General features: G+C 35.3%; 1 protein-coding gene across 6 annotated transcripts in view; it reads right to left on the bottom strand.

The window, feature by feature from the left end:
* Positions 1-22,281, bottom strand: part of LOC139701552 (intermembrane lipid transfer protein VPS13A-like) — a 99,412-nt gene that overhangs the window by 67,391 nt on the left and 9,740 nt on the right. For all 6 annotated transcript variants that reach the window (XM_071600495.1, XM_071600496.1, XM_071600493.1 and 3 more), the window contains exons 2-7: positions 20,975-21,034; positions 18,136-18,195; positions 17,855-17,935; positions 17,426-17,483; positions 14,476-14,603; positions 14,182-14,288 (exon numbers count right to left, since the gene is read on the bottom strand). In XM_071600495.1, the coding sequence (XP_071456596.1) occupies positions 14,182-14,288; positions 14,476-14,603; positions 17,426-17,483; positions 17,855-17,935; positions 18,136-18,195; positions 20,975-20,980 (440 nt within the window). In that variant the 5' untranslated portion in view covers positions 20,981-21,034. The remainder of the gene's footprint in view (positions 1-14,181; positions 14,289-14,475; positions 14,604-17,425; positions 17,484-17,854; positions 17,936-18,135; positions 18,196-20,974; positions 21,035-22,281) is intronic.

The raw sequence follows: 22,281 nt of genomic DNA, 5'->3' as shown, positions 1-22,281 counted from the left end.
TATTGTATCTTTTGCTGAGAAAAAACTTTTTAGTTTGAGTAAGTCCCATTTGTTGATTCTAGTTATTAACTTTTGTGCTATGGGTGTCCTATTGAGGAATTTGGAGCCCGATCCCACAGTATGTAGATCGTAGCCAACTTTTTCTTCTATCAGACGGCGTGTCTCTGATTTGATATCAAGCTCCTTGATCCATTTTGAATTAACTTTTGTGCATGGCGAGAGAAAGGGATTCAGTTTCATTTTGTTGCATATGGATTTCCAGTTTTCCCAGCACCATTTGTTGAAGATGCTATCCTTCCTCCATTGCATGCTTTTAGACCCTTTATCAAATATAAGATAGTTGTAGTTTTGTGGATTGGTTTCTGTGTCCTCTATTCTGTACCATTGGTCCACCCGCCTGTTTTGGTACCAGTACCATGCTGTTTTTGTTACTATTGCTCTGTAATATAGTTTGAAGTCTGGTATCGCTATACCGCCTGATTCAAACTTCCTGCTTAGCATTGTTTTTGCTATTCTGGGTCTTTTATTTTTCCATATGAATTTCATGATTGCTTTCTCTATTTCTACAAGAAATGCCGTTGGGATTTTGATTGGCATTGCATTAAACCTATAGAGAACTTTTGGTCATATCGCCATTTTGATGATGTTAGTTCTGCCTATCCATGAACAGGGTATATTTTTCCATCTTCTAAGATCTTCTTCTATTTCTCTCTTTAGGGTTCTGTAGTTTTCATTGTATAAGTCTTTCACCTCTTTTGTTAGGTTGATTCCCAAGTATTTTATTTTTTTTGAAGATATTGTGAATGGAGTGGTTGTCCTCATTTCCATTTCAGAGGATTTGTCGCTGATATACAGGAATGCCTTTGATTTATGCGTGTTGATTTTATATCCTGCCACTTTGCTGAATTCATTTATTAGCTCTAATAGTTTCTTTGTAGACCCTTTTGGGTCTGCTAGGTATAGAATCATGTCATCTGCAAATAGTGATAATTTAAGTTCTTCTTTTCCTATTTTGATGCCTTTAATTTCTTTCGTCTGTCTAATTGCTCTGGCCAGTGTTTCAAGAACTATGTTGAACAGAAGTGGTGAGAGAGGGCACCCCTGTCTTGTTCCCGATTTTAGAGGGAATGCCTTCAATTTTTCTCCATTCAGAATGATGCTAGCCTGAGGCTTAGCATAGATTGCTTTTACAATATTGAGGTATGTTCCTGTTAACCCTAGTTTTTCTAGAGTTTTGAACATAAAGGGATGCTGTACTTTGTCGAATGCTTTTTCCGCATCTATCGAGATGATCATATGGTTCTTGTTTTTAAGTCTATTGATGTGGTGAATAACATTTATTGATTTCCGTATATTGAACCATCCTTGCATCCCAGGGATGAATCCTACTTGATCATGGTGCACAATTTTTTTGATATGTTTTTGTATCTGAGTGGCCAGAATTTTATTGAGGATTTTTGCATCTAGGTTCATTAGAGATATTGGTCTGTAGTTTTCTTTCTTTGAAGTGTCTTTGTCTGGTTTAGGTATCAGGGTGATGTTGGCCTCGTAGAATGAATTTGGAAGTTCTCCCTCTTTTTCTATTTCCCGAAGTAGCTTGAAAAGTATTGGTATTAGTTCCTCTTTAAAGGTTTTGTAAAACTCTGCTGTATACCCATCCGGTCCTGGGCTTTTCTTAGTTGGTAGTCTTTTGATGGTTTCTTCTATTTCCTCAATTGATATTGGTCTGTTTAGGTTGTCTATATCCTCCTGACTCAATCTGGGCAGATCATATGACTTAAGAAATTTATCTATGCCTTCACTATCTTCTAATTTATTGGAGTATAAGGATTCAAAATAATTTTTGATTATCTTCTGTATTTCTGAAGTGTCTGTTGTGATATTGCCTCTTTCATCCCGTATGTTAGTGATTTGAGTTCTCTCTCTTCTTCTCTTCGCTAGCATGGCTAAGGGTCTGTCGATTTTGTTTATTTTTTCAAAGAACCAACTTTTAGTTTTGTCAATTTTTTCAATTGTTTCTTTTGTTTCGATTTCATTAATTTCAGCTCTGATTTTCATTATTTCTTGCCTTCTACTTCTTTTGCTGTTGTTTTGCTCTTCTTTTTCTAGGATTTTGAGATGAAGTATGAGATCATTTATTTGTTGGTTTTTTCTTTTTTTAAGGAATGAACTCCAAGCAATGAATTTTCCTCTTAGAACTGCTTTCAATGTGTCCCATAGATTCCGATATGTTGTGTCTGTGTTTTCATTAATCTCTAAGAATTTTTTAATTTCCTCCTTGATGTCTTCTATAACCCATTGATCATTCAGTAACCTATTGTTCATTCTCCAAGTGATGTATTCTTTTTCCTTCCTTCTTTTATCGTTGATTTTCAGTTCCATTCCATTATGATCAGATAGGATGCATGGTATTATCTCTACTCCTTTGTATTGTCTAAGAGTTTCCCTGTGACATAATATATGATCTATTTTTGAGAAGGATCCATGTGCTGCTGAGAAAAAAGTGTAATTGCTTGATGTTGGGTGGTATATTCTATATATGTCAATAAAGTCTAGGTTATTAATTGTGTTATTGAGTTCTATAGTTTCCTTATTCAACTTTTGTTTGGAAGATCTGTCCAGTGGCGATAGAGGTGTGTTGAAGTCTCCCATGATTATTGTATGGTGGTCTATTAGACTCTTGAACTTGAGAAGAGTTTGTTTGATGAACATAGCTGCACCATTGTTTGGGGCATATATATTTATGATTGTTATGCCTTGTTGGTGTATGGTTCCCTTGAGCAGTATGTAGTGTCCCTCTTTATCCCTTTTGATTAACTTTGGCTTAAAATCTATTTTATTTGATATGAGTATGGATACTCCTGCTTGTTTCCGAAGTCCATATGAGTGATATGATTTTTCCCAACCTTTCACCTTCAGCCTATGTATGTCTTTTCCTATCAAATGCGTCTCCTGTAGGCAGCATATTGTTGGGTCTTGTTTTGTGATCCATTCTACTAGCCTGTGTCTCTTGATTGGTGAGTTTAAGCCATTAACATTTAGGGTTATTATTGAGATATGGGTTGTTCTTCCAGCCATATTTGTTTATTTATGTTACTAAACATGGTTTGTTTTCCACTTTGATTATTTTCCCCCCTTTAGTGTCCTACCTCCCACTGTTGGTTTTCATTGTTATTTTCCATTTCCTCTTCCTGTAATGTTTTGCCAAGGATGTTTTGAAGAGATGGTTTTCTAGCTGCAAATTCTTTTAACTTTTGTTTATCATGGAAGGTTTTAATTTCATCTTCCATCCTGAAGCTTAATTTCGCTGGAAACACAATTCTTGGTTGGAACCCATTTTCTTTCAGTGTTTGAAATATGTTATTCCAGGATCTTCTAGCTTTCAGAGTCTGTGTTGAAAGATCAGCTGTTATCCTGATTGGCTTACCCCTAAATGTGATCTGCTTCCTTTCTCTTGTAGCTTTTAAAATTCTCTCCTTATTCTGTATGTTGGGCATCTTCATTATAATGTGTCTAGGTGTGGGTCTCTTATGATTTTGCACATTCGGCGTCCTGTAGGCTTCTAAGATTTGGGGTTCTGTCTCATTCTTCAAGTCTGGGAAGTTTTCTCGTATTATTTCATTGAATAGATTGCTCATTCCTTTGGTTTGAAACTCTGTCCCTTCCTGTATCCCAATGACTCTTAAATTTGGTCTCTTGATGTTATCCCATATTTCTTGGATGTTCTGCTCATGGTTTCTTAACAGTCTTGCTGAGCTGTCTATGTTCTTTTCACGTTGAAATACTTTATCTTCATTGTCTGATGTTCTGTCTTCTAAGTGTTCTACTCTGCTGGTAGTATTCTCAATTGAGTTTTTAAGTTGGCTTATTGCTTCCTGCATTTCTAGGATTTCTGTTTGTTTGTTTTTTATAACCTCTATTTCCCTGTATAGTTGATCTTTTGCTTCTTGGATTTGTTTATGTAATTCATTGTTGAAGTGATCTTTCATTGTCTGATTTTGCTGTCTGATGTCTTTCTTGAGACTCCAGATCATCTGAAGCATGTATATCCTGAATTCTTTATCTGACATTCCATCAGCTGCAGCTATTACCTCTTGTAACGTTGAGTTGACCTGCAATGCTTGTGGTCCTTTCTTTCCTTGTCTCTTCATACTGTTCGCGTTCCTTTCTACTTGGTGAAACTGTTGTGCTATTGAATTTTCCCCCTATATATTTATATTGGTCTTGTATAGTTGCAAAGTCTCCCTCGCAGGCGCGGGCGGCGGCTCTGCCCCTCCTCCAATTGGGGCAATGTGCCTACCACGCCGGCAGGCCGCTGGGCCTGCTCTGCCAGTCGGTAGCAGGTCCGCCGACCTTGCAGGCGCGGGCAGCGGCTCTGTCCCTCTGCGGGCCGCTAGGCTTGTTCTGTCGGTGGTCGCAGTTCTGCCTACGTTGCAGGCGCAGGCAGCGGCACTGCCCCTCTGCAGGCCTCTGGGGCTGTACTGCCAGTGGGTCGCAGGTCTGCCTACTTTGCAGGCGTGGGGGGGGGCGGCTCTACCCTTCCTCAGGCCACTGGGCCTGTTCTGTCTCTCGGTTGCAGGTCTGACCTGTTCTGATAGTGGTCACAGTTCCGACTACCTTGCAGGCGCGGGGGGGAGGGGGCGGCTCTGCCTCTCAGCAGGCCGCTGCTCCTCTTCTGCCGGTGGGTCGCAGGCCCGCCTACCTTGCAGGAGTGATTGGAAGCTCTGTCCCGCCGCGGGCCACTGGGCCTTTTCTGTCGGTGGTCACCCTTCCCCTACCTGGCAGGCGAGGGGGGTGGGGGGCGGCTCTGCCCCTCAGCAGGCCGCTGGGCCTGCTCTGTGTTTGGTCACAGTTCCCTCTACTATGCCGGCGCAGGGGGAGGGGGCGGCTCAGCCTCTCAGCAGGCGGCTGCTCCTCTTCTGCCAGTGGGTCGCAGGCCCGCCTACCTTGCAGGAGTGATTGGAAGCTCTGTCCCGCCGCTGGCCACTGGGCCTTTTCTGTCAGTGGTCACCCTTCCCCTACCTGGCAGGCGAGGGGGGTGGGGGGCGGCCCTGCCCCTCAGCAGGCCGCTGGGCCTGCTCTGAGTTTGGTCACAGTTCCCTCTACTATGCCGGCGCAGGGGGAGGGGGCGGCTCAGCCTCTCAGCAGGCGGCTGCTCCTCTTCTGCCGGTGGGTCGCAGGCCCGCCTACCTTACAGGAGTGATTGGAAGCTCTGTCCCGCCGCGGGCCACTGGGCCTTTTCTGTCGGTGGTCACCCTTCCCCTACCTGGCAGGCGAGGGGGGTGGGGGGCGGCTCTGCCCCTTAGCCGGCCGCTGGGCCTGCTCTGTGTTTGGTCACAGTTCCCTCTACTATGCCGGTGCAGGGGGAGGGGGCGGCTCAGCCTCTCAGCAGGCGGCTGCTCCTCTTCTGCCGGTGGGTCGCAGGCCCGCCTACCTTGCAGGAGTGATTGGAAGCTTTGTCCCGCCGCGGGCCACTGGGCCTTTTCTGTCGGTGGTCACCCTTCCCCTACCTGGCAGCCGAGGGGGGTGGGGGGCGGCTCTGCCCCTCAGCTGACCGCTGGGCCTGCTCTGTGTTTGGTCACAGTTCCCTCTACTATGCCGGCGCAGGGGGAGGGGGCGGCTCAGCCTCTCAGCAGGCGGCTGCTCCTCTTCTGCCGGTGGGTCGCAGGCCCGCCTACCTTGCAGGAGTGAATGGAAGCTCTGTCCCGCCGCGGGGCACTGGGCCTTTTCTGTCGGTGGTCACCCTTCCCCTACCTGGCAGGCGAGGGGGGTGGGGGGCGGCTCTGTCCCTCAGCAGGCCGCTGGGCCTGCTCTGTGTTTGGTCACAGTTCCCTCTACTATGCCGGCGCAGGGGGAGGGGGCGGCTCAGCCTCTCAGCAGGAGGCTGCTCCTCTTCTGCCGGTGGGTCGCAGGCCCGCCTACCTTGCAGGAGTGATTGCCCAGATAGCATCTTAAAACCTGGAACTGGGCAGGGGTGTAGTTCAGTGGTAGAGCACTTGCCTAGCATATGTAAGGTCCTACATTTGATTTCCAGCACCACAAATGAAAAAAAAGAAAGAAAAAACAAAAAGCCTGGAAGTCATAAATGAACACAATGATATCTTCTCTTCAGTCCACAGAGACTATACTTCTATTAAAAGAATCTATACAGTATCCTAGTCTGCTTGTACAGCCATAACAGAAAAATCAGAGACTAGATACTTTATAAATCAAATAAATTTATTTCTCAAGTTCTGGAGGCTGTAAATTCCAAGATAAAGTCACTGGCAAGTTCAGTTGTCTGGTGAGCGCTGAAATCTCCAGAGGGAAGAAAGTTTGTGTCTTTGTATAGCAGAGGTATGGAAGAGCAATCTACATATAGCATGGTGTGTGAATCCTCGTTTGTAAAGTATCAATCTAATCAAAGAAGAAAAGGTCCCTCATAACCTAAACAACCCTAAAGGCTCACATATTAATGCCAACATGCTGGCCATTAAGTTTCAACACCTGAATTTTGGAGGGATAGTAACAGGAAACATGGCAGTGACAGTAATATTACAAATCACCAAGTCTCCGCATATAATGCTCTTAAAAACATGTCTTCTATAGTCTTGATGAATGTGAATAATTTGACAAACCAATGTGCAGAATTTTACATTAGTCACTATTATATGCCAACTTAGTTCTAGCCAATTATTTCAGATGGCTAAACTTCTTTTCAATCCTGATTCCTTCATCCACACTATTAGCTTTTGCCTCTTTCATCCAATTCAGTGATAAAAATGATTCACAGGAAAAGAGGAAAAAGAGCCACATCATGTCATAGAAATCCTCTATCCAAGTTTGTATCAATCCTAATAATCTACCCTAATTTGACTACCTACATCATGACTATACCATGAAACACTTAATCTAAAACCTTGCTCAAATAGACTTATTCCACCCATACTGGAAAAAATATACACAATATTTAATGTGATACTTCCTTTAATGTGGACTCCAGAGAACTGATTCTTTTCCTGGTTAAATTCTCACAAACCACCTAGCTAATGAAAAGAAAATTGTCACAAGGACTGATATAAAATCTACTAATCTTTATAGTTGTGAAATTCTTGAGTATCTACATAATGTTTAGCCATTTGGCACCTCTGGTACTGACCATAATTGCCAGAAGATCACCAAGTCATGCATATCTGCCAGTCATTTAATAGTAGGACATTTAACTAGTTGAAGGCATCAGAATGTGGTCTCATCATTGCTTCACCTTGCTTGATTTTAATTCCCTCAGTATCACTATTAGTCTCCTTTATTGAATTTTTATATTGTTTTCTTATGATGGATCAGTTGAAACCAATCCAGGAGTTCCATAACTCTGCTTAACACGTAACATTATACCATCAGTCTCAAACAATTATTTGCTTCATTTTCATAATCGGAACACAGTATGTTGTGGTGCTTAGTATCTCTCAATTCATTTTAGGATTCAGTCTCCAATATGTCATTCCCTGAGTTTCATATATTATTTTTGTTTTAATTTGTGAGACTCATGTGCTTATACTGTCAGTATATCACTTTTAAAGAACTTCCACACCCTTCATTCATTCAATAAATGACTGCCCCCTATATACACCTGAACAAACTAAAACAAAGGACAAAATGATGCCTATGATCTGGTTCCTGACTTTAAGTAATCCAGAGGGAAATATAGACCAATAGGCAGAAATATACACTTCTAAATTACCAAGATAAAAATAAGTGCTGTTGAGCAGAGTACAGAGAAACTAGCTCAAGCATAAAACAGCTACTGAAGACTTCATCAAGAAACAACATTCAAAATGAGTTGTGAAAAAGCAGTCATTAGAAAACTGGAAGTATTTTAGGGACAGCATGTGCAAAAGCCATGGCAATATGAAAAAGTACATTGTTTTCACACAAAAGTGATTAACTTCATGTGTCTGGGATTGAAGTTCCACAGATTATAAGCTGCAAGAAACAGCCTGAAAACATGCAGCCAGTTATAAAAAGCTTTTATAATCTAGGTGCCTAATATATAGGATATAGGATAAATAAAAGCAAATATTCTCTACAGAATACTAAGCAGCAATTAGGAGTAGCAATCAAGATGGAATAGTGTTCAAGGCAAAATAAACAATGCCTACAGCATAATACCAGCAATACAAATTTAAAATATGTACACACCCATTGTGTGCACACAAAATAAATCTACATGTTTTACAAGAACACAAACAAAAAGATTCAGGTTAAAACATTAGAGTACTTACTTATGGAGTGGGAAAAATAGGGGATGGGGTGGGAAACGAGAACAAGGGATTTTTTTCAGCAATTATGCACCTGTTTGATGTCCAAGAAAGTCTATATATTTTCCTATAAGTAGCAGAGGTTTCAAGATCTGAGAATGGCAAAATCTAATGTGGTTTTTAAAAAGAAGAAGGCTACAGCCCTTTAGTTATGTTTTCTTCTGGAGTGAAGAGAATGGGTTTCTTGCCCCTTTTCTACATATGCTGAGTAGATCCCTATAATTCTGTAGGAAAAGGTGAGGTTTCAAACAAAAGTACCAATAAGTAAGATGAATGTAACATTTCAGAAATTGATGGAAGCAAATATGAGGTCTGAAGGGGAGTAAATAGTTTCAAATAAAAACAGCATCTTAAAGCCCAGATCTGATCATCTGCCAAGAATATTACAGAAAATAATCCTACTCTATGGTAGATGCTGGACTAAAATACAGAGGGTTTCACCAAACTGAAGGTCTTTTCCATTTTCTTATAATTGTGCCAAAGGGAACACAATGAGAAATTCAAACAAAGGTCCACTAAGTATGTCTCAGTAGCTCAGAGCATGGATCTCTGTATAAATTTACACCAGTCCTATCACTTGAGAGATGAATCTTGCATCACACCAAGAACTACTGCATCTGGTACAAGCAGACTTTCTATAGAACTGCAACTGAACACTACAGGCAATGAGCCAACATTTTTAAATTTCATCAAGTTCTAGTGCCAGGTGACAACTGTTTGCAGTGACATGATTTATGCAACACATTTCATCTAGTTATCTTAGAATCAAAGGAATTTTACCAGAGTTCTCATTCAGATAAACAGGAATGATTTCTACCTCAATTGCATCTGTGAAAAGTAGAATACACACTTGTTAAGTTTAAGGACAAGATACTATTAATTAAATTCTCCTAATAAAAGTAGTGCTTACTGGACACTTCTTCAGTTGTGAAGACATTATTTTTCATTGGGAGGGACACTGCTAACTAAAATGCAACTGGAGTCAAAATTAATTTCAAAAGTAATAAAGGATAAGTTGCAAATAATATACAACATGGTTAACAATACTTATTTATGTATAATACTTGCATTTCCACAGATACACTCATGAGGTCAGATGTTTTGGGTATTTTTCCCTTTTTGGTCAGCACATCAGTGAGTTAATGAGGACTTTTTCCTTCCCAGAGTTCTTGGGAGTCTTCACCTTAGCCCCTAGTTACACACTCATTCTGCTATGTTTGTACTCATTCTATGCAGAGTAACTTATATTTTGAGAAGGCAGAATCTGAAAAAATCTTATAGTAGTTACCCTCAAATAATTTCACATGTATTATTATCTATAAAAGGTAATCCAATTATTATGAATGCTGAGATTATGGGTAATAGTTCCTTTCTTCTTAATGATCTATGTGCTATTTTATTGTCAAGAAAAAAAGATATTAAGTAACATTATAGTGACATGATATAGAAAAATATTTATTATATAATGAGTTTTCCATGATAAAAGATGGTGACACATATCAAAGGATTCTCATCTGGGATCTTCCTCTTGCCCTCTACCATTATCCTGGCTAACAACCCAACCTAAATATGAACACACAAACTTACCAGCTTTGTCACAGTGTCTGTGACAAACTAGACAAAGGAAGGCATAGGCTGAAAAAACCTAAGTTACTTGTCAAACACTATGAAGATACTAAATCTATTTTAGGCTTTAAGTATTATATTAAACCAAAATACCAGAGTTTCTTACAAAAAGATTCAGATTATATCAGCATCAAGTATGCTAAGAACTACACACCTTAACATAAAACACATACATTGCTGCACCTCCATATATGCATGAATGAAACTAAATTTAATGTAATATTAACAACATCACATAACAGATGTAACTTTATTAGAAAAAAAAATTTGTTCAATAAAGCAAAGATCACCCTGACACTCTCCCCATTTCCCTATACATTATGTACTCATCAAATAAATCAGATAAACCAACATTTTTAAAAATCCAAAAATATAACTTTCAATGTTCAATCTTACTTTTCTAAACATTAAACCTGAAATTGACAAACTAAATTTGTTATAAAGCCTCATTGTATCACTTGGTCACTTCATTCTAGAACAACTCATCTAAAGCAGGATTTTCACAGAATCTCAAGAGTTTTTCTTTAACCTCCCTTCCCCCCACCCCAGGTTCAGGAGGGAATAAAATCCTCAAACTTGATACTTTGCATAACTAATTACACTAAGATACAGCAGGTAATTATAAGCTACACATGCCCACTATAAAAAAAAAACAAAACACTGCTCCTTATTTTCCTTGTCAGTTCCAAGTATACATACTTCTATTTCTACAGTAAGAAAAGATGGCACTTCCTTAGATGATCTCTCAATTTCTTAATCAACAATATATATTTTATTATATGTGCAACAGACAGCTACAAATGTCTTCTAACACTTCTTACTTTGATATATTTAATGTTTTCACAATTTTACTTGTAAGATGGCAGGTTACCATAATTTATAAAATACGACACTTCTGAGAGAGTTAGAACATCCATCCCTGAGATTTACTACTTCTTTCTTACTTTGTCTTCATTAATATTCATTTAAAATATACATTATACTAGTTTTACTGCTGCTTTTAGTAATGTAAAACTTGACTTTTTATGTAATGCCTTAGAGTAAACAAAATATAAGTGCAGTTCATGGAGTGAGATACTTCATAAAATATAATCATGCAAAGTATCAACAATGCATTTAATGATTTGGTTATAGCTATTGACTCACAGATTATATCATTATGTAGGTGGCGTTTACCGCAAAGTAAGCACTTAGCAAATTTACACAGGAGAGAAAGTTAAGGTTCATGACAAAAAATGAAAAAAGAATCTATTTAAGCACCTTATTAAATCTCATTTTATATTATTCAAACTTTCTAGGCAGTTTTAAGTTTTCATTATCCTAACAAATCCTATATAACATTTATCAACACAAGAACATACTAGACGATCTACAGGGCATACAGTTTCTCCCCAAGGAGTATATATTTTAAACTAGATACAGACAAAAATAACATAGCAAATGTTTACAAAGCTCTTGGTAAAGTTTTAATTCAAATATTCTTGAAAATACCTAAGTAAGCAACAAATTATTTTCATCTCATCAAAACATAAATTTGATTTCTTTACTGCCAAATTAGCTTACTATTAATTCATTCAATCCAATTTCCCAACCCTCCAAAACAATTTTTAAAAACAGTATAATCAATTTAACAAATACTATTATTAATCAGATCCCGAAGTTCACAGAATGTGCTTTGGATGTTTCAACTCCAACATGCAAAAAGCCATGCAATAATATCAAGTCAAACTGATGACTAAGCAACTGCAATAGATCTACCAGTTTTCTCATATATAAAGATACAATTTAAGAACTATTGCACTTTTAAGAAATAGTTTCTTGCTAGGAAGAAATGTAAGTAGAACAATATTCTGCTAAATCAAGATTTATTTTAATTCACTGCAGTATAACAATTACCACTAAAAAATTTGTTAAGAAGTTGAAGCACTGGGCTAGGGTTGTGGCTCAGTGGTACCGCACGCATCTGTATGTGTGAGGCACTGGGTTCAATCCTCAGCACCACATAAAAATAAATAAATAAAGGTATTATGTCCATCTACAATTTAAAAAGTTTAAAAAAAAAGAAGTTGAAGCATAAACAATGCATGACTTAATAAGAATGAATAAGAAACTGCATAAAGTGTTTAAATGAATAAAAATTAATGCAAGTTTAAACATTTCTGTGAATATGCTTTCATATATTCAAAATGTGTTGTGATTAAATTTACACTCAAAGATATAAAACATTTAATGTGCATATCAATGTTTATAAATACCTACTGTAACCCTATTTGTATATTCAAGTTTCTGTTTTGTTGTTGCTAGTTTAGTTTTAGGTACAAATAACTATTTGGAGAATATTTGAAAGGTAGAACATACCCTTTACCAAATACTAAAATGTTTACTTTAGTCATAAGAAATAAGCTTTTAAGAATGGTACAAGTGAACTTACGTGTGAATTCACAAATAAGTTAGTGTTTATTCTTCCTACTAATAAAAGGGAAAACATCCCCCAATTCATTTTATGAGGCCAGCATTACAATGGTTTAAGTAAGAATAAATGACAAAACACAAGAAAATATAACTGCAGACCAATATCCCTCCAGAAAATAGACACAAAAATATTTGATAAAAAAATCCTAACAAATCAAATCCTGGGGGTGTGGGGATGAAAAAAAAAAAATATATATATATATATATACACACATATACTTATATATAAATAAATATAAAAGTTTACACACACATACATATCTCATTATATATATACAATGATAAAATGGGTTTATTTTAGAATTCAAGGTGGCTTTATTAAAAGAATATCAATCAGGATAATTTACTAAATTAAAAGACTAAAACACAATGCATAAGAGGCCATTACAATTCAAATAATTAAACTCCAGCAAATCAGGAATAGAAGGGAATGTCCTTGACCTGCTATAGGGCAACTAGAAAAATTTATAAATAGCAGCATACTCAATGATGAAAGAAACACTGAATGCTTTTCTTCTAACATCAGAAAGAGGGCAAGGATACCCTCAACACTCACCATTTCTGCTTAACAATGGAGATCCTAACCAGTGTAATAAGGTGAGAAAAAATAACAAAAGGAAGAAAAATGGAAAGGGAGAAGTAAAACTATCTTTATTTGCAGATATAACTTTCTATGCAGAAAAATCTAAAAAAATTAATGAAAAAAATAACAGAAACTGTTAGAAAGCACATATATATTTCAATACCAGACATGTTGTATTAGTAATGACAGTGTTGAAATTTACACTAGTACATAATACCATTTACAGTATTATTAAACATATAACAGGGATAAGAACTATAAAACAGCTATGAGAAAAATTAAAGAAGAGCCAAATACATCAAGAGATATATCCTGTTCATGTATGTTCCCGAATATGCTTCCATGACCATATCCGTAAGCTGGGGCAAACATTTACTTCAAGAATACCATGTATAGCATAAGCCCACCTAGTTACAAAACAAACACCCCAAACATAACACTCTAAAATCAACAGTCTGAAACAAAACTTATACTCTAACAACAAGCATATCTATAATATTGAGATTAGTAAAAAGATGTATTATCTGAGCATTTGCTGTTTCCCAATCCTGTTTATATTAACAATCCATTAATCATTAATCTTCTTTCCAAAGTAAAAATAAGCAAAATCATTCAATTTTGGCTAAAACTTATATGGCTCTACACAAAAACTATTAAGGCTTTTTAGTAAAATAATAATTGAAGTACGTACCTACGTACCTAAAAAAGTCATAGAAACTTGTAGAAACTAGATAATTATTTAAAAACTAGAATAACAATATATCTTTGCAGTTTAAAATGGAGTTTTACCATATACACTCTATAACCTTCTCAGTTTTTAAAACTTATGTCTAATAAATAGATTTAGTGGGTCCGACAGGAAAGTTTGAAGGAAATAAAGAAGATATTTCTAGAAAACAAACCAAGATAGTTTTTAAATAATTGCAAAAACACTGATCCCTCTATAGTAAATAAAAATTACGGTATTTTATTATCTCTAGCTATAAACGGTTATAAAGAACCCCTTGAGTCAGTGTTACTAACAAAAACAGCTACTACATACATTTCCAGACACAAATCAATTTAATCAAAGTTTGTATCAAGACCTTAAAAAGACTACCTTAAAAAAACTAATGTCTAAGAAACTTACTTTTTTGCCATATGTTTTAAATCATTATTAAAAAACAAAACAAACAAACAAACAAACTTAAAAGGCATTTTTACCATTCCTTGGCATGGAAATGAAGAGGAACATCAGGTTTGAATTTCCTGTATGGCAGGTTTTGTGTCATCATCTCAACTGATTCAAGAAGCTCCATAACACTGAAATACTAAAGAATGGACAAATTAAAATTCTCAAATGTTTGAAGTTTTTTGCTCAACTGAAAAGTGAAATTACCAACTTTTTAAGGAAATGCTACCATATAACATTATGAATTTTAGAAAAACATTGAAAATCTTAGTTCTGCTTTGATTAAACAATAACTCAAAACTTAAAATTTCATCAAAGAAAATCACCTGTGGTTTATTAAATTCAATTGCTATGCTATGTAACTCAACTTCCAAGTTTATTTTGGGGTCAGAAAAGTCAAAATCTGATCGGCGATTCATCTGAAGTTTGGCTTTAGCAGATATGGGGCGAAATACTGAAAAATAATAGAAATTGAAAAAAATTAAATTCAATCATCCTTTAAAAGTCTCAAGGCACCAAACGGATCAAGTTGAAAACACTGATTTTCATTTCTTTTATACCCTTTCTACAGTTCTTAAATGTTCACACTGCCATAACTTGGTCCAAAGAACTGTTTCTTAATGAGTGAAAATGGGTTTTTTTCTTTCTTATAATTCATGTTACCTTCCATAAGTAGAATAAGGCTAACAAAACGCACCCTCAGAACACCAATAAATGCTTAAAAGCAGCAACACTCAACTATAAGGAAAAACAGTCCAATAAAATGGTTTCACTAAAAGTATACCGTTAAAATGATTATTAGAAATATTATGAGGAAAACAATTATATTTAAAATTGACTTTCATTTTATGATTTTGAATTCTAAATTTCTCTGTATCTTCCTATTCCTCCTTTCAATTTGTGAAAAAAGGGCAGAGAAAATGACAGTTTTTCCCAGATTACCTGCTTCGCTCATTCCATCATACCAAAAAGAATAAGAACTATGCAGAGGGAGACCAATAATAGCAGAATCCAGACAGACATCAACCATCAAATTATAAACTAATTTGTATACAATGATAATGCATTCCTCTTAATCATCCCTAAAGACTATCACTTACTACAACTGATTGATCTGCAAACTTTTCACTTTGCTACATGTCCTTAGTTTCATCCATACTCTGCCATGTTATTTTTGTGTTACTGTTTTTAAAGTCTGTTTTCTCTACTTTTTAAAATGTCTTAACTGATAGGTAAAAGCATAAAAATTATACCTATTAATGGGTTGTCATCTACTGTTTGAATACATGCATACATCGTGAAATGTTTAAATATGGTTAAACATATCTATCTATGTCCTCAAAGATTCATCATTTATAGTGAAAATTTCATGATAAAAACTTCCTTTCCAGCTGGGCATGGTGGCACATGCCTATAATCCCAGTGGCTTGGGAAGCTGAGGCAGGAGGATCCCAAGTTCAAAGCCAGCCTCAGCAACTCAACGAGGCTCTAAACAACACAGCAAGACCCCAGTACTAAACAAACAAACAAACAAACAACTCCCCTTCCTAGCATTATGCCAGTTATGAATTTATTGCCTGTGAATTCCAAATTTACCCTTTATGCCTGCTCTGAAAAATGGTTTAAGGTCCTTCAAATATTTTTCCTTTACCAGCCATTATAATAATAACCTTTAAACCACTAGCGACACTACAGAGGAAGGATTTATCCTGCCTGTTTCCAGTGTGGTCATTTAAAAAACTTCTACAAAGGAATGGTTCTCCATTCCTTTAGAACAGACTTTAACCACTAACTGGTTCCTATAACATGAAGGTATTTAGAACCAGCCTTTTGAAGGTAGAGCTTAGAGCAGCAACTTCCCCTACTACCCTACTTAGGAAGACCTGTACTAAAGTACTGACAGTAAGAAACCTCTCCATGAGGCTAACCAGGGAACAGATTTGCGGGCACAGCAGAATAGGGACTTTCTGCCATTCAGTGAGCTACAACCATTATCTCTCCAACAAGGTCTAGACCTCAGTCCTCAGGAAGGGGTCCTTCTTTAGGCACTTCATCTTAGCCCTAGGGTAGAAGCTATTTCTTTTATCATCTACTCCTAAATTTTTTAGATTTCTCTTCTTTTTTTTTTTTTAACTAGTCAACACCTTGTTACTCCAAACCTGTCTAACAGTTAATATTTATTTACATTAAACTTTACATGTTCAAATTATATTCAATTCTCTCTCTTCATTGGATCCTTACTGATACAATATAAAATGACCACAGGGCAAAGGAAAAATAAGTCAAACCTTAAGTAACAGATTTGAGAATCATAAACATATATGATAGATAGCTCTTCTATTCTGAGCATTTCCTATGAGGAACAAGTTTAAAAATGAAACCATATTCAAAAAAATGAAAATAATATTTTAAGAGTGGGAAGAATAAGAAGAGCCATTTGAGGAAACTGACAAAGGTTATCAATAAGGTAGAATAATACAAAAAAGAAAAATACTTTCAGGGAGAATATTTTGTGGTTAATGACAGCAGGCAGCCAAATTCAAGAGTGCCCTCAGGATTGAAGAAATGACACTCCTTTTCTCTGTGTATTTTAGTAACTTGTTTCACATTATAAAAGCAATATGTATTCATTTAGAAAATTTGAAAAACAAAAAACTATAAAGAAGAAAAATTTTAAGTGCATGTTTTTAAAATAGTAAGATCACAGTGCAACTAAAGCTATGCAGCTAGTTTTATTAAGCTGTATTTGCTATGTCAAAATATCTTTATAAACATTATCTTAATATTAAATATAACTGAATATAAGCCTTATTGAATATATTCCTTAGAGATTTATCACAATTTATTACCGTATTTGTTTTTAGACATTTTCTCCTGTAGTTCTGAATGATAACTAAAGCTCCTAAGCATATAAAAAAGATAATTTTTTTGTTTTTCAAATTTTTTTTTGTTGTTCTTTGTAGTTATACATGACAATAGAATGTATTTTGACATTTCATTCATACATGGAGTATAACTTCCCATTCTTGTGGTTGTACATGATGTAGAACTATACTGGTTGTGTATTCATTCATACATGAACATAGGAAAGCTATGTCTCATTCATTCTACTGTCATTCCCATTCTCATCCCTCCTCCTTTCTTCTCACATATATTAAATATATTATAGAGATCTCAACTATACAAGAGAAAATTTAATATAAAAGAACAGTGATATCAAAAATGTTAATGTACATTTTATACTGATTTTTATTTTATTTTATAGGAGACACTTACCAAAATCATAACCTTTTGGAACAATATATTCATTAACAACGCCATTCTTCAAGTTGTCCTATTAAAAGACAAATTACTTTTATTTATATTCACATCAATATGCCTTTATCCTATAAAATTCTATTATCTGCAAAAAATGTTTAAAACCACTTAGCTATGAGAAAATATTAAAGTAATTAAACAATATAGCACTAAACTACTACAAAACAATGCTTTAAGAGATATTAAGATATGCATATATGTGTGTGTACGTGCATTCATGCTTGTGTAATTCACCTATTAGTATAAATAGCTAATGGATTTTACCTAGGAAAAAAAATACCAACTCTGGTAGTGATAGAATACTTATGATGAATTATACTTTATACAAAACAAACATATACTTTATACTAACAAACATATATGCACACATCCAAATAATTTACTCACCAATGATTTGTCATAATCATTAAGATAAAACATCTGAGACTGTACATTCCAGTAGGCAAAAAGATTGTCCAATCGAATTAACTGAAAATAAATCAAATTTATTATGTTTTATTTTCTTTGAAGTATTAACATAAGCCATTCAGAAGTCTCAAATAATTGAGTGATATGACAGAGTTAAGCAAACAGCAACAGTTCACATTAACTCTTATCTATATGTATATTTTCATTTATTTTTCTAAAAGTCTCTTTCAAGTCAATGAGTTAGCACTTGTTTATTTTACCTTACGAACTAGTTTCTCAGTTTCATCTTGTAAATATGGAACCCAGTACTGATCAGTGGTCTGAAAAGGGAAAAAAGAAGAGCAGTAAAATGATCATTACATTTGAAATGGCAGAGTGCTGTCATTATAACCTAAGACCAATTTCTCATGAAAATGCCATTAAATATATATAATTTAGGAAAAAAAACCTTTAGAAGATGGAAAGATATCCTGTGTTCTTAATTGGCAGAATAAATATTGTCAAAATGGCCATACTACCAAAAGCAGTATACAGATTCAATGCAATCCCTCTCAAATACCAATAACATTCTTCACAGAATTAGAAAACAAAAATTCTTAAATTCATTTGGAAGAATAAGACACACAGGATAACCAAAGCCATACAAAGTAGGAAAGCAAAGAAGGAGGCCTCATAATAGCTGATCTGAAATTATGCTACAGAGCTATCTTAACAAAAGCAGCATGGACTGGCAGCAAGATAGACAAGAAGATGAAAGGAACAGAAAACACAGAGACAAAGCCACATTTCTACAGCCATGTGATATTTGACAAAAAGTGCAAAAAATATATTTTGGAAAAAGCCTTTTTAACAAGTGGTGCTAGGAAAACAGGATAGCTATGTGTAGAAAAAAATAGAAACTAGACCTATATCACCCATCCTGAACAAAAGTCAAACTGAAATGGATCAAAGGCTTAGGAATTAGAACAAAAATTTATAACTGCTAGAAGACAATACAGGGCCAACATTCCATCATATAAGTCTTCCTTAACAAGACCCCCATAGTGCAAGAAACACACACACACACATTAAAAAAAAAAAAAAAACACAATGGAGTTTTACTCAGCCATTAAAAAGAATGAAATTATGGCCTGTGCCAGTAGATGGAAATGGAAGTGAAACTAGCCAAACTCAGAAACTTAAAGGTCAAAATATTTTCTCTCATATGCAGAAACTAGAGTAAACTAAAGGAAAAGGGAAAGGAAAGATAAAATTACATAAAGAACCAATCAAATAAAATAATAGGCTAGGGAGCAAAAGGAAGTCTAGTAGAGGAAGAAGCATGGGAGAGGGGAGGAAGGACAGGTAGGAAATGTGGGTGGAGGGACAAAGGGGGTGGATTGTGAACCAAAATCAAACTCCTTGAACATATCTGTTTGTCAGAATGAACTCAACTACTATGTAGAACCACAAAGCTCTAATAATCTTTTTTAAAATATACCATTCCAACTGGTTGTGGTGGCACACACCTGTAATCCCAGAGGCTCAGGAGGCTGAGACAGGAAGATTGCTGAGTTCAAAGCCAACCTCAGCAAAAGCGAGGCGCTAAGCAACTCAGTGAGACCCTGTCTCTAAGTAAAATACAAAATAGGGCTGGGGATGTGGCTCAGAGCCTTTGAGTTCAACCCCTGGAACCCCACCCCGCAAAATCATTCAATCAAAGACTACTAAGGACCACAGGAAAGTCTCTGCTTTCATGGAGGTCAAAAACAAAACAAGTAAATACAAACAGGTAAGTGTCACCACAGAGGTTAAATAGTTAACTGTGACAACAAAGAGCTTGCCAAATGGCAGTGGCAACAAAGAGCTTGCCAAATAAAATGATGATCAACTTAATAAAATGAACTATAGAAATGACACCTGAAAAAAGGCTTATGACTAACCTAATTTATGATATGAGTAGAAATTATTGATCCTCAGTAGGAATTATTGTTCACAAAAAGAAGGCCCAAAGATATGTAAAGATGACACGTTCAGAGAACTGAAACAACGCAGTATGGCCAGAGAATATAACACAAACAAAGAAAAGAGGTGAAATCTGTTATGTTACGTGGAGTCAGATTACAAGATTTATAAACTATACAAAGACAAAACTACACATTTTTCCTTAAAGCAATCAAGGTATTCTGTCCTTATTTTCAACATAACAGCAGTATTTGACAACTTACCCTACCCACTTTAGAGTGACTTTTCACTTTTTGTTTTTGCTTATGGTAGAGCCATGAAAAATGAAATCATACATAAAACCCAACAGATACAAGATATGCAACTATATAATAAAAAGCTATATAGAAGTTAAATTGCATTACATGTGAGGAAAAAAAGAGTTTTTTAAATATTGTGAAGTGGAAAAGTTAACGTACTGAAGAAACAAAATATTTATGTAAACTTTTCAAATAAACCTACATTTTTAATGAACATATTGTATAAAAGTTTTAATACTTAGAATGTTTATCTCTAGGGGAGATGAGAAGGGTGAATTGAAAACAAAAGGAGTTTAAACTTTATCTATAACTGTGTAGTCCTATAAAATTATTTAATATTTAGAGTAAGTAACAAATTCAACAACTATTCATTCTGAATGCAAGCAAATTTTTCAAAATTCTCTGTGTTCCTTTATTTTCAAAATTGCTCTATTTTACAATTAAACAGGAGAAAATATGCGACAATACTAATAATAGTGGTGAGGAAATGAATTCTTAGAGTTTTTCAAGACTAATCAAAGATTCCGAAACAAATATTTATTATTTTTATTTAGTACTTATTTATTAGAACTTTGGAAATATTTTTGCAGTGCTGAGGAGAAAATCAATTTTTTAAGCAAACAAAAGTATCTAACATTGTAGTTACCAATAATAATAGGCCCTCACATTTTAAACTAAATTTTATTTCCAGTTTCATAAATGTGAATTTACTTTCCCCTCAATTCCAATTCTATGTATGACTTTTCTACAACTAAATGCAAAACTATTTCTAATACAGCATATACAAATCATAATTGTAGTCTGAATAACGGTATTCCACAATTAAATATCGTCATTACTTTTTTAAATGAAGTACCTGCATGCTGAGATTTTGTAAAGAAATACCAAATGACAGTGGTTTCTCACGATTTGTGATCTAAAGAGGGAAAAAAGAAAATCTTAGTCAAATTTGTTAACAGTTGAACAAAATTCACTTTATGGAAAAAGTTAACTTTCTAGGAAGTATCCTATTTTGAATATTCAAAAACATTGTATTTCTTCCTTTGAAAATATCTTTGGTTCCTACATTTTTCCTAAAACAAATTAAAATACTAAATATTAACATCTGTGTTATACTATAATGATACACCTACACAATGTTTTCTAGTTTATAAAAAAAAGTTTATTAAAAAACATTGACACAGGGCTGGGGTTGTGGCTCAGTGGTTGAGTGCCCCTGAGTCCAATCCCTGGTATCATCACCCTTGCCAGAAAAAAAGAAAAAGAAAATATTAAGTATCTTCAGTTTCAATACTTTCCAGGGGAACAGAAAGAATAAACAATTGAGGACTATAATTCTTTCTGACATATGCCTTTGATAACTGCTAGTTACCATCCCTATTCTCTTTTTAAAAGTGCTGATGAAAGCTATCTCCTTTTGTATTTCTAGTCTATTTCTCCTTTAGTATTATCAGTCTTCTTTATAGACTATATATATATATATATATATATATATATATATATACTCTCTTTTACTCTAATTACCTACATCTCCTAATTCAGTTGGCCCAGGAGGACTTCACAAAAAGTGAATGAAGATATCAACTATACACCTCAAAACTACAAGAGTTAAGTAAGAATATCTGAATATAAAAGGTCTATATAATTAAGTAAATCAGTCCATAGAATATAAGCTCTTTGAAACCAGAAGACCATATTTCAACCTTGAATCCTGTTTCATAATAAAATCCTTTGCCCTTATAAACTTATTCAATTAAATGATAAGTATTTCTTTCCCTACCCACTATTGTCCTCCTGACTTCCTTATGCAGCTCAAATTTCATGTAACAACAGTATCCTCCTACCCATCATTTCACTTTCCATGGTTTCAGCTACCTGTAGTCAACCAATCCAAAAATATTAACATCTATCTTAACTTTCTCAAGAGACTACATTCACATAACTTTTATTTATTACAGTATATCATTATAATTGTTCTGTTTTTCATTGCTGTTAATCTCTTACTATGCCCAATTTAAACTTATAATTTATCACAGAAATTTATGCATAGGAAAAAAAATAGTGTATATATTTATATATAGTGAGATTTCCTGCTTACACCAGGGGGCCCCACAGACACGGGTGGACTACTATGTATTATTTCACCCACTCCTTAAACTGATT

The sequence above is a fragment of the Marmota flaviventris genome, chromosome 13 (assembly GCF_047511675.1).
Source record: "Marmota flaviventris isolate mMarFla1 chromosome 13, mMarFla1.hap1, whole genome shotgun sequence".
Taxonomy (NCBI): Eukaryota; Metazoa; Chordata; class Mammalia; order Rodentia; family Sciuridae; genus Marmota; species Marmota flaviventris.
This window is presented reverse-complemented; position numbering and strand designations above follow the sequence as displayed.